The sequence below is a fragment of the Urtica dioica genome, chromosome 1 (assembly GCF_054948205.1).
Source record: "Urtica dioica subsp. dioica isolate 48M chromosome 1, U.dioica_male_clone48M_v1_H2, whole genome shotgun sequence".
Taxonomy (NCBI): Eukaryota; Viridiplantae; Streptophyta; class Magnoliopsida; order Rosales; family Urticaceae; genus Urtica; species Urtica dioica.
The window spans coordinates 18,634,158-18,646,364 of record NC_142756.1 but is presented as its reverse complement, the minus strand read 5'-3'; the positions used below and the strand labels follow the sequence as shown (position 1 = coordinate 18,646,364).

Genomic DNA, 12,207 nt, shown 5'->3' with positions numbered 1-12,207 from the left:
AAAAAATTCAACCAAATACGTTGACCAAATATGTCGCAGGATATTTTGCAACAGAATCTGCAACACTTTGGGAAACTTTCACAAATGTACCCTAATCATATTTTATAATATATCCTATCCATATATACTTAATTTGCCGAACTAACATCGCCAATAAATGGAACAACAATCTCCTCCTTCGACGTTGTAAGGAAAAACAAACAAGCGACATTTTGTAACTCCGGAACTCCAAAAAGAATGATAATAAATAGCACAAGAACGGCAGTAAAGAGCACCTCGTAAAACTTCTCCCCCTTTTTGCCTGAAAATTCTCTCGTTTTCTGTTTGAACCCAGGACGCGTTCGATGAAAATAAATCACCGCAACAAAACAAGTCTATGAAGATAAACTGCCGAAGAAGAAAACTTCAATAAGAACATGACGGTGAATGTCGCCGAAATTCCCGTATTATTCCCACTGTTTTGTGCCGACAGTTTGAAATTTCGTTATTTTTGGGATTCCGGCACAAAAATGAACATTTGTCGTTTTGCGTATTTTTTTCGTCGGCATTCCCAGCAAAATCAACAATATTTCCGTCATTTCTTGTGAATGTCGCCGAAATTCCCGTATTATTCCCACTGTTTTGTGCCGACAGTTTGAGTTTGTGATGAAATCGAATCGTTTTAATTTTTTTGGAAAAATCTTCCTGAATGAAAGATGTGTATTTATGTTGTGTGGTTCACATATGTTTTTCTCAATTTATTTTTTTAAATAGAATCCAGATTTATTTGATGTTTGAGACTTAGATTTCAAAGTTAGAATGTGTTTTGAACTAACTATTGAGTCAACCTACTATTGAGTCTTTTTTATCTATGTTGAACTTAATATGTGTTTTGAACTTATCTTTGTTTTTGAACCTATTAAGTGTTTTAGACCTTTTGTTTATGTTTTGTAAATAATTGACTACGTAACCATCTTAAACACTAGCAATTTGGTTTTAGCCAACCTTTCGTTAATTTCCCGTAAATAGCTATCTTGCTTACGTGGAATCTTATTAATTGAATTAATTTTACACATTTGCCCTTATTTACTACGCCCACTAATTGAATTAGGCAATTTTTTTTTTTAAATTTTGAATCTAACCGATTTGGAAAGATTGTTAACGTGTATTTGGAAATTTTCAGCGTTGATTTTAGCTAATTAGTTTCTATTTTTCGTGGAAATTCATTATGGATAAAATATGTAAATATATTCTTCATTTATTGATATTAATTTTTTTCATAATTTTAGAACGTCCAAAATATTTCCAGAATCTTTTTCAGTTTATTTACACGAATATACAGTAAATCATCTTTGTATTTACAATGCATTACGCTGAAATAATTGGTATTAACTGTAAATGAACGTCGTATTTACAATACTGGATAAGAATTCAACTGAAACTAATTCAATTACGTGGCATCTTATTAATTGAATTAGTTTTACACATTTTCCCTTATTTATTACGTCCACTAATTGAATTATACAGTTTTTTTTTAAAAATTTTGAATCTAACCGATTTGGAAAGATTGTTAACGTGTATTAGGAAATTTTTAGCGTTGACTTTAGCTAATTAGTTTCGATTTTCGTGGCAATTCATTATGGATAAAATATGTAAATATATTCTTCATTTATTGATATTATTTGTTTTCATAATTTTAGAACGTTCAAAATATTTCCAGAATTTTTTTTCAGTTTATTTACACGAATATACTGTAAATCATCTTTGTATTTACAATGCATTACGCTGAAACAATTGGTACTAACTGTAAATCGACGTCGTATTTACAATACTGAATAAGAATTCATCAGAACCAAAATCTTAGCAAATTCACAATCACTGAAACAAATCTCATACACTCGAAACCATCAGCAATTCCGATGAAGAAGAAGAAGAAGAAGAAGAAGAAGAAGAAGAAGAAGAAGAGAGAAAAAAATGAAGGATCATCATAATACAAAAAATCCTGTAATCCCAATTCTTCATCGCTCTGGACTAACATGGCCACGGCGGAGAACACCATGGCCGACATCACGGCATGGACAAATGAATATTTTCCTCTTTTAAACGAATCTTTTCTTCTTCTGTCATCTTCTTTCTTCTCGTTGCCTCCCCGGAGAAGAAAGAAGATGACAGAAGAAGAAAAGATTCGTGGTGCTCCTGTCGGCGAGGGAGCATCTCGGTGAATTTTGTTGTGCCTGTGTTTTGAATGGATTTTATGGTGCGTGATGTTTGATTACGTTTGTTAATGATGGTCCCTTGATTTGTTCCTTGATTTGTGCAAGAAATTATGACCTAATATTTGATTTACATTTTAATTAACGGGCTGAAAAGAATGAGCGGAAATTTGACACTGAGGCCGGTTTGGTCTTTTTACCTTTTGTAAATTGGTGGGTGTGGCTATTTACTAAAAATTAACAAAAGGTTGGCTAAATTTAAATCCCCTATAACAAAATGGCTATACACCTATATAACCTTTTTTTATGATATGTGAAATTATTACATGTGTTGGAGACTTGAATTTGGAGTTTAAACTTATTATGTTTGTGTTAGAAACTACTTTATTTGTTATATTAATAATTATGCAACAATATTTCCAACGGCATTTCCGTGTTTGATCAAAATTTCCGTCGGCACCGCAATTTCCGTCGACATTTTTTTAAGCAAATTTCCACATTTTTTCTGTCGCAATTCCCATCGGCCACCGCAATTTCCGTTTTTTGAGGTCATCGGCACGAAATCGGCCGTCGGCATTTCAATCCTTGGTAGAAACTAGAAACAATATACCCAGAGTTGAGATGGATAAATTTAAGGGGCAAAAAGTGCAATCATTTTCAACAAGGCTTTTTTACCATTTTATTGAATTAAAGATAATTTGATTTTACGATGATCTTGATTTTTTTCCGCTTGTTTAATGCAGTAAATCAAAATCTGGTTGAACTTTTACATTAATTTATCATTACAAAAAGTGGAAAAATGCCCTGTCAAAAGCATATTACGATTTTCTTTTTTATTTTTATTTTTATTTATTTTTTTATACAGAATCTACACACTTCCTTTAAAATCATTCAAACTTTCGATGGAGAGAATAAATCCAACGATGAGCTTAATTTTGAAAAAAAAGAGGTCCTCCATTCTCTACAAGAAAGAAAAAAAAAAAAAAAAAAGAAGCAAAAGAGTTGAGAGAAGAAAAATCTTACGCGTCGCTGCCATCCATTGTCGCTGCCTTTATTAGAGTCGCCACCAGTGTAAAGCAGCCACGATCACTGATACCATCCTACTGTCATTAGCATTGCCGTCAAGCTGCTAATATCAGATGCACTCGAACAGTCTCCTCTCACCACAAATTGTGGAAAATATTTAGACTTAACTCACGTGATTTAGCACTACTGATAAGGCTTATTAATAAGAAAAATTCCATTAATTGTAAAAATAAAAAAGTCCACCTTGGTTGAAAAAAAAAATGTCGTTCCATGTATCTTGTAGATAAATTGACTATGTTAGAATGAAATAATAATAATTCTCTAAAAAACTAGTAATTATAAAATGATTTGTGATTTATGTGAACCTTTCATACAATTTCTACACATCCATAAAAACATTTCCAATGGTTGCTCTTAATGACTCGCAAATAAATTCTATAAAGTTGAAGCAAGTAATTCACAATTGTTTCACTTTTTAACTGTTTGCTTCCTAGAATGAATCGACTCTATAAAACTAATTAGTTCTCGAAAAATTAGTCTCGTTAGATTGTTATTGTATGATGTTAATATGTGAGACTTATTTAATAAAAAAAGGGTATTAATTGTTGAAATATTTGGTATTTAATATCAATATAATAGTTGATTTGTGGCAATAATTTGAATGGGGTCCACTCATCGGAATTGTATAATTACAAATGCTATGTATTCGTTATACCGAGGGGTATAAGATTGAATATTTATTTGTCAAAATCGGACCTAGAATGAATGAGAAATTGATGCTCAAAGGTTACAAAAATCAACACATTTATGTGTAAGTGAAGTGAAGTTCAAGAGTCCCACATAGGTTGGATAAGTATGTTATGTAGTGTATATATACTCTCCTCTTTCTTTAGGGGATAAGCAAGTGCAAGAGAGGAGAGTGTGGTGAGTTATCTCTTAACCCCTCGCGCGTACACACACGTGGGTTATCTCTTATCTCTCCGTTTGTTTCAGTAGCTTTAAGGCTTGAAACGTATGTGTTAATACTCTGAACGTTTTGAACTTTGTAACATCTCCTTTAACACGTATTATGGAGCATTAATTGTATCCGTTTTGAGCTGTTGTTCAGGGTATGCCTGTGGGTATATAGGGCTGAGCTTCCTCTCATTTCGAACACACCGAATATCCCTTCCCTCACTGTTCCCAAAAATCTTCTTCTTCTCTAGAAATATATTTCTTTTTGTTTGTCTTGGTGATAGTCTCTGGCTTTGGTTCTAGTTCGTCGTTGATACAGTAAGTGGTGCATTTGTGTGTCATGTTCGTCGTTATATTATGGGAAGCCTTACTCACATATTCCAGCACCCGATGGGAGAGTATTAATAGAGCTTTAAGGAAACTAGGGCGACGCCAAAAAACCGATAAAATTGTAAACCGGACCGAACCGTTGGTTTTTAGACTGTTGGTCTGGTTATAAACGTTTTAAATTTCACCGATCCGGTCTGGTCTGGTTTAAACTTTTAAACGGTCCGGTCCGGTCTAAAAAGTCTAAACTGCGGTTTAGACCGGACTGGATAAGTTAGTATTTAAATAAAAAAAATATGTCTAAAATGGTCCTGTCTAAGACGGCCCGGACTAAAACAGTCCAAAACGGTCTAAAAGAAAATCGGACCGGTTATTATTTAAGAAAAATATAAATAAAAAATAGGCTAAAATAAAACGGTCCGGTTTAAAACGGTCTAACGGTCTGGTCTAAAATGGTTTAAACGGTCTAAAATGGTTTAAATCGGACCGGACCGTTTTAACCGGTTCGGTTCGGTCCGGTCCGGTTTATTTCTTATTTGGTCCGGTCCGGTTTAATTTTTTTTAAACTGTTTCGGTTTGATTTTTTGACCGGTTTTAGACCGGACCGTGCACACCCCTAAAGGAAACCGTCTCATGGTCCTCGATGTTTCCTTTCTTTCCAGTACGTTCAACTCGTAGCTCATCATCTTATTACCTTGTCTCTTACTTAGGATCTGGTCGAAGGTTTTCTGTAAATTATTTTTGTAGCCTCTGTTTGTAGATTATTATTTACGCTATATGTTTATTATCTGAAATATTATTTACATTATTTATAATATTGACTTCATAGTTAAAGTTGCTCTAACTATTGTTTGAACCTCCAGCGGAGGGAAATATTCAATCTCTAGCCCAAATTCGAAAAAAAGGCCTTCTTCTACTTTCTTCCAAGTTTCACCCATCCCAAACTACAAAAAATAAAAAAGGAACAAAAAAGTAACAAAAGAAAAGAAAAAAAAAAACGCGCAGCAAAATTGAAAAACATAAAAAACTTCCGCGCCACGACCATGGCCATCGATCCCAATCCCTCCTCCGCCGCCACATCCACTACCGCTGCCATCTCCGTTATACCGCCCTCAGTAACGGCGACGGCGGCGGTACCCGTCGCTCCAAGAACTGTGACTCCCGCGCTGACGCCGTCACCGTCTCCGTGGGCCCCACCGTACCCCAATTACTCCTCCGGCCACCGTGGCGTAGTCATCCCTCCCTTCGACGAATCTTCCTTACCGTGGAACCACGTTCTTCAACAGAGAAAGAAAGCGCGAAAGCAACCGAAATCCTCCTCAAACCCTCAAAAACCTCTTCCTCTGCTCAAAGATCTTCCTTCTTCCAATCCTCACCTCAAGGTTCGATGTTTTCAATTTTTATTTTAATTTAGAAGTTTGAACGAATCAGTGGTGGTGATAGTGTGCACAAATCTCAAGGCTTTGTGTGGTTTAGAATGTTATTCGGTTTATACCTTATGAACCATAACTTAGGTTTTTGACTTTTGAATCTAAATCAGCCCAAACAGCGATACCGGTGATGTGAATTAGGGAATCAGGAAAACGATCTGCATTGAAATGGTTTGTTCTGACTATGGGAAGTGCAATCATTAAATATATGACATGTTAATTTCCATTTGGGTATAAATTTGCTTTATCAAAACACCCATTAGAAGCAGTTTTGCGATCGTTCATGAGAAAAAAGTAGTACACCGTAGCCTAAAAGTTTGGTCTGATCAAGACCTCGATTTGAGCCCCATAAGGTTTTTGTAGATCGATGATATCGCTTGTGCTTGGTGTGTTTTAGGTACTTCTCATTCTCATCGGCGGTGTTATTTATTTATATATTTGTTTCCCGTGTCTTTTTTCAGGTTGGTTCTTCTTCCTCTTCATCTGCTGCTATTCCTGTTCTTGAGTCCAACGGACATAAAAGTATGAGGTAATGTCTAAGCCTGGCTTTTTCTCTGCTTCTTTATCTTTTGGTTACTGGTTTATGAACCATACTGCGGTCTTTTGCAGGGAAAAGCTTAAGGGTGATGCGTTAACTGTTGTTAGAAATCGAAACGTAAGCAAAATATTTATCGTTCCTTTTGATTATCAGTGTAGTACTCTACGATTTGCTGATGTTTACTGTTTTTGTTTGGGTTATTAGGTTAGGTTAACAGAGGGGAGTTCCCTCTATGCACTTTGCCGTTCGTGGTTAAGGAATGGATTCCCCGAAGAAATCCAGGTTCGTTTTCTCCGAAGTTTCAATATTTTTGATTCATTCGACGATGTGAAGCTTAAATATTTTACCCTCTTTAACTCTTTCAGTAGGGATTTTTTCCGACAATTTTTTCAGTAAATTATCTTGGTGACTCCTATGAAAAGTTTTAAATAAACGAGACCCCTCAGATCATTGCAAGATACTCATGCTGTATCTGAGCAATCATCTCTATGAAGCTTACTTTTTTTTTTCCCGCCCCATTGCGAATCGTAGTGTTAGACGTATTTGCATGAAATTAACAGTCACTCAAAGCTTCTGCGTGCTTGAGAGACTCTCACCAGATTCTCTTCCTAATGCTCTGTGATTCTTATTTCATGGCAGCCTCGACGTGGGAGTACTGGGAGGTCTCTGCCAAAACCTTCACCTATTCCTAAGACAACCGAAGACCTTCAAATGAAAGAACGCGAAGAAGAAGAAGATGAAGAAGAAGAAAAAGACGGAGAAGTGGAGCAGCAAGAAGAACAAGGCTCTGACGATGCTCAAGAGGAGGTCAGCTCTTGAGATATATTAAAAAAAAAAAGAATAAACTTGTGCATATTTACTAATTTCGAGCAGAAGATAAATGGATGGCTGATTCGTTGTGCGTTCATCTGTTGACACTGCAGGGCGAGGAATCGGTTGAGAATGTAAGCACAGATGACCTGTTTAAAAGACATATTAAACGCGCTAAGAAGGTTCGAGCACGGTAAGTACATTAAGAGCACAAATTGTCTGGTTCTAGCTCGTAATTTTACTGTCTTTAAGACCCATTTGAGACCCCAAAGTGTTGGAAATTGTTATGATTTTTGCTTGGGTTCTTTGGTTGCAGACTAAGGGAAGTACGTCTGAAACGGATTGCGAGGTACAAATCAAGGCTTGCACTTTTACTACCTCCTCTCGTAGAACAGTTCAGAAACGACTCTTCTGGTACAGCAGCTTAACCAAATAATGTATTAAGTCTCTTTATGAGCAAGTCACTTTCATCTTCAGAGCTGCTGTAGATTAGTTTTGTTTCATCCGACGTTATCTAATTCTTTAGCTCGGTAAATAGTCGTTTGTTTCACTTGTTGAGTAGTTGTTCCAATGTGGAGTTTATTGTTATTTTATTTTAGTTTTTTTGGTAGTTGTATGATTATGAGAAATTTTCTGGCTAGACACGGTGATTATCTCTCTAATTTTATATATTCAGCAATAAACTTGCACCATTTTGCCATTGCTTTTTTTTTTTTTTTTTTTTTTTTTTTTTTTTTAATTCATGGAAATAATTTAGTCAAATGTCAGCGTAAGCTCGACCAAACGTTACTGCGGTAATTATCGATCTTCTTTCCTTTTTAATCTAGTAGGCAATTGAATTGATAATGGTAGTTTGCTGGCTTTTTTCTCGAAGGTAAACACTAAAAATAAATATCTGATGGAATAAAAATTTGGTTGGAAATTTCTCAGGCGGAAGAAATACATGGTGATTTATTCAATTTCAATATTTTGTATGAATCATTGTTCAAAATTATCCAATAATAAGAATAATAGAAAAGAGAAAAATGAAAAATACAAATGGAAATGAAAAACTGGAGTTGTACTTGATTCATGCATGCTAAAAATGCTCTCAGAAAGCTGGCACTACTCATTTGTGTGTTGTGATTTTCAATCTTCCGTCCTCTTTAACAACACAATGCAAAAATCCCATTCTAGTAATTCTAGAGGACAGTCAATCCCTCCCAAAAAAAAAAGAAAAAAAAATCACCAACAAAAATGAAGGTCATAATCTGTGTTCTTCAACAAGAATTCACCATGGAAATCGGAGACCGAGAACCGGTACTCGACATAAAGAAGCGGATCGAACAATTCCTCGGAATCCCGACCTCGTCTCAGACTCTCTCGGTCTCGGACTGGGAATTGGTCGACGGTCTCGACATGGAAGACTATCCAATCGTCTCCGAGGGCACCAGAATCGACCTCGCGATCCTCACCGTCGACAAAATCCCGATCATCGTGCGGCTCTCGGCGCGCCAGCAACACGTCATCGACGTGGACCCCGCCGCGGAGACCGTCCGGAGTCTGAAGCAGAAGATCCACATCATTGACGGGACGCCGATCCAGAGAATCTCTCTCGTCTTCTCCGGGAGAGAGTTGGGGGATGAGAATCGGAGCCTGAGCGAGTACGGGATCACGCGAGGGTTCGCCGAGATCGCCGTGGTCCGCAAGGCCGAGGACCGTCCGATGGCGGTGATGAGATCGATCGGGTTTGTGGTTCAGATGTCGTCGAGTTTGGTGGGCGGAGCGAGTGTTCCGGTGCAGGCGAGCCTAGCGAGCACGGTGAGCGATGTGAGGCGTTATCTCTTGGCCATGAAAATACTTCCTTCCGACGATTACTTGTTCGTTCATCGGCAGAGGATTATGAGAGACGATTTAAGCTTGAAATGCCACGGTGTTGAAGATGGTGATTTCTTGTTCGTCTTTAAAGGAACGGTTTCTCCAGGTGAATTCTAGTCCGAAGATTATTATTATTACAATTAGGAAAAAGCTATATATACACATAATTCTACAATTATTATCATCATCATATATAGTACTTGTAATTTTGTTGAATTCGTTTTATTATTATATTACTGATGATATGTGAGGATTCATTATTGGTGTTCGATCATTATTAAACAGAGAAACTTTCATGTTTTGATATATTGCTCTGAAATTCTGGTATAAACATTCAAGTCTACGTAAAGTTTTTACTCGATTTTCTTGCAAAGCTAAAAATCAAGAGCGAGAAGAATAAACATCCAATAATATCTTGTTTATTTTTTAAACATAAACATGAGTTATTTTTTTCATATATATCAATATACGAATTAATATCTTGACAACTATTTTTTGAAGATAACTTCAAATTTCAATGGCAACTATAAAAAGAAAAGAAAAAAAAATTACAAAACTACATTTCTATAGTTTCTCGTGTATACACTTCCGGAGAAAAAAACTAAAATAAAAAAGTATTCACCGCGGCATATTTGATAAAAAAATTTTTTTTTTTTAGTAAACACAGCCTAATTTTTTTAAGAGGGGATATGTAAGAAAAAAAAAATCACTCATGGTTAACGTTCTGGAAAAAAAAAATTACGCCTACCACAATGGAGAATCAGGCAACGAGAAAACCCCATGACGATCGTCGTCAAGGGGACTAAAAAAGATATAGATGTGGGACCCATCACAGACACCATGGTCAGTCAGGGAGATCCGACCGTCGATCTCGTCGTCATTATGATCATAGATCGGACGGTGGTCGAGGATCAAGATCAGACGGTCACAAGGTAGGTTCTCTTGGGCTCCAATCTCTCGCCGGAGCTCTGCCACCGTGGCATTACAGCCCAATTGGACGAAGAAGAGAGTTCCGGTCAGATTCTCCACCACCACTCTCATCATATAATAGTTTTTATGTGTATATATTGATTTTTGTTTTACGGTCAAAATGAAGCAGAAGTTAATTTATTCTTATGGGTGTGTAATAATAATAATGTTATGTGGTTTTTATTATGGCGTTATTACCGTAATTTAATTGAGAGATAGAGATAGGTGTTCACATTTGCTGCGTTCTCGCTGGTTAGTTCATGTTTGTGCGAAGCCATGCTAAATGAATGGCCTGCTTGTTTGTTACGTACTGTCTTATACTTATTATGAATAATACCCAAATAATTTACATCCTATGTGTATAATGAAATTCTGCAACGTATTATTTATTGTTACTATTTTAAAATATTATGTCAACATGAATAAAAATGCATGTTAAGATAATGGTAAGATAATCAAGTATTTTTTTTTCCTTCATTTATTTATAAAGAATTATATGGGATCAAACTAGTTTTACCTGAAAATATATTTTATAATTTTTTTCCCAACTAGATTTTGGCAAAAAGTTAAGAATTAATAACACTTTTGCCCCTTGATGTATGGCGACAATCCACCGCCTAATATATAAAAAACGACCACGTTTGGCCTCAATCTTGAATTGGGTTTCATGGCAGTCCTTCAGTCAATATTTAAGCCTAAACGTCAGTTAAATGAGCACGTGCCTCGTCTGTGTAAGGGTATTGTGGGTATTTCCCCACATTAAGAATTGAATTGTATATTGTTTAAAAAAAAAACCTAAATCGAATTGTATTATAAAAAAATAAAACCCAAATAGGAAAAACTCTTAAACCCTAATGCCCAAATCTTGCATTTAGAATTAGATTCAAACCCTAAACTAATGGCGAAGGAAAAATCACCGGGGAGGCCATCTCCGTCGAGTAAACGTGGTGGATCTCGATCTGCATCATCCTCTCGTGCGAAGAAATCTGAAGCGACGACGACACATGACGCGACGGAGACACGTGAAGCGACGAAGACAGGTGAAGCGACTCGTGCGAAAAAATCGCCGGCGAAGAAATCTGGAGCGACGAAAAAATCGACGGCGAAGAAACCTAGAGCGAATAAATCTGCAACAAGGTTTGTCCTCGATTTATACCGAGTGGAAATTTTTGGGGACCACATGTTTGTGTCTTTATTTTTGTTGTCACGTTAGGACCACAAATGGATTCTTTTTTATTTGAATATTCTTTTGTTTTTGTGTCCCGTGATGTGGGTCCTTCGTGTCGTTATTGATGTTGGTGGGCAATATTTAATGGCTTTGCTTTTGTTGGCTTTCGGTTTTTTTTTTTTTTTGCAGAGGAGTTATTGAATAAGTTTACAATCAACTTTCACCATGGGGGTAGAATGGAGTTTTTACCTGATGGTTGGAGATATGAAGGAGGTGTCATTGATCACTAGCACCACGCTGATATGGACAGGATGTCCATTGTGGAACTGGAGTCTGTAACGAGGGAGTCGTTGGGATACACTTTCAATCCAGTCTTCTATATGGAGTCTACTACATGTGATAGGGTTGAGTGTATTTTCACTGACGACAAATTACTGGCAGCGTTATCAGAGTGGCTATCAACACAGTGGGATGTGGACATATATTGTGATCACCCTGATAATTATCAGCCAACCAGGCCGTTAGGCATTGACATTGCACCTCAACCAGAAGATGGTGAAGACGTTGAGATTGACATTGCACCTTAACCAGAAGAGGGCGGAGTGCACCCCAACCAGAAGAGCTGATCCAGCAAGAACAAGATGAACTCAATGAAGAGGCTGATGACGTTGTTGACGAGGCTGAGGATGTTGTTGACGAGGCTGAGGACGTTGTTGACGAGGCTGAGCATGGTGAAGACAATGGAGAGGTTGAGCATGATGAAGAAAATGAAGAGGGTAAGCAGGCTGAACACAATAAAGAGGCTGAACAGGCTGAACACAATGAAGAGACTGAGCCGGGGTTTGAGTTAAGCGAAGAAAACATCGATGTAGATGGCGATGGTGTATACATTAGTGCAGAAGAAGATGATTATGAGGATAGTGACTTTGACATTGA

The 12,207-nt window shown here is 36.9% G+C and overlaps 3 protein-coding genes across 3 annotated transcripts; 2 read left to right on the top strand and 1 right to left on the bottom strand.

Moving 5' to 3' along the window:
• The first annotated feature begins 5,362 nt into the window (after window positions 1-5,362).
• On the top strand, window positions 5,363-7,969 carry LOC149407661 (uncharacterized). The gene is made up of 7 exons (XM_089614770.1): window positions 5,363-5,881; window positions 6,391-6,458; window positions 6,539-6,584; window positions 6,672-6,749; window positions 7,107-7,274; window positions 7,391-7,470; window positions 7,594-7,969. The coding sequence occupies exons 1-7, from the start codon at window positions 5,543-5,545 to the stop codon at window positions 7,703-7,705; spliced, it is 891 nt and encodes a 296-aa protein (XP_089470896.1). The 5' UTR covers window positions 5,363-5,542; the 3' UTR covers window positions 7,706-7,969.
• Window positions 7,970-8,234: 265 nt separating this feature from the next.
• LOC149407660 (Ubiquitin-like superfamily protein) lies at window positions 8,235-9,251 on the top strand. Its single transcript, XM_089628989.1, has one exon. The coding sequence runs from the start codon at window positions 8,514-8,516 to the stop codon at window positions 9,249-9,251; it is 738 nt and encodes a 245-aa protein (XP_089485115.1). The 5' UTR covers window positions 8,235-8,513.
• A 627-nt stretch (window positions 9,252-9,878) lies between these two features.
• Window positions 9,879-10,175, bottom strand: LOC149407659 (Ubiquitin-like superfamily protein). Its single transcript, XM_089621311.1, has one exon. It carries the CDS (start codon window positions 10,173-10,175, stop codon window positions 9,879-9,881), a length of 297 nt encoding a protein of 98 aa, XP_089477437.1.
• Between the last annotated feature and the right edge of the window lie 2,032 nt (window positions 10,176-12,207).

Coding starts and splice junctions, on each gene's coding strand:
- LOC149407660 (XM_089628989.1), top strand. CDS start 8,514: ATGAAGGTCATAATCTGTGTTCTTCAACAAGAATTCACCATGGAAATC.
- LOC149407661 (XM_089614770.1), top strand. CDS start 5,543: ATGGCCATCGATCCCAATCCCTCCTCCGCCGCCACATCCACTACCGCT. Junction 6,459..6,538: donor AACGGACATAAAAGTATGAG/GTAATGTCTAAG, acceptor GGTCTTTTGCAG/GGAAAAGCTTAAGGGTGATG. Junction 7,275..7,390: donor CTGACGATGCTCAAGAGGAG/GTCAGCTCTTGA, acceptor TTGACACTGCAG/GGCGAGGAATCGGTTGAGAA.
- LOC149407659 (XM_089621311.1), bottom strand. CDS start 10,175: ATGAGAGTGGTGGTGGAGAATCTGACCGGAACTCTCTTCTTCGTCCAA.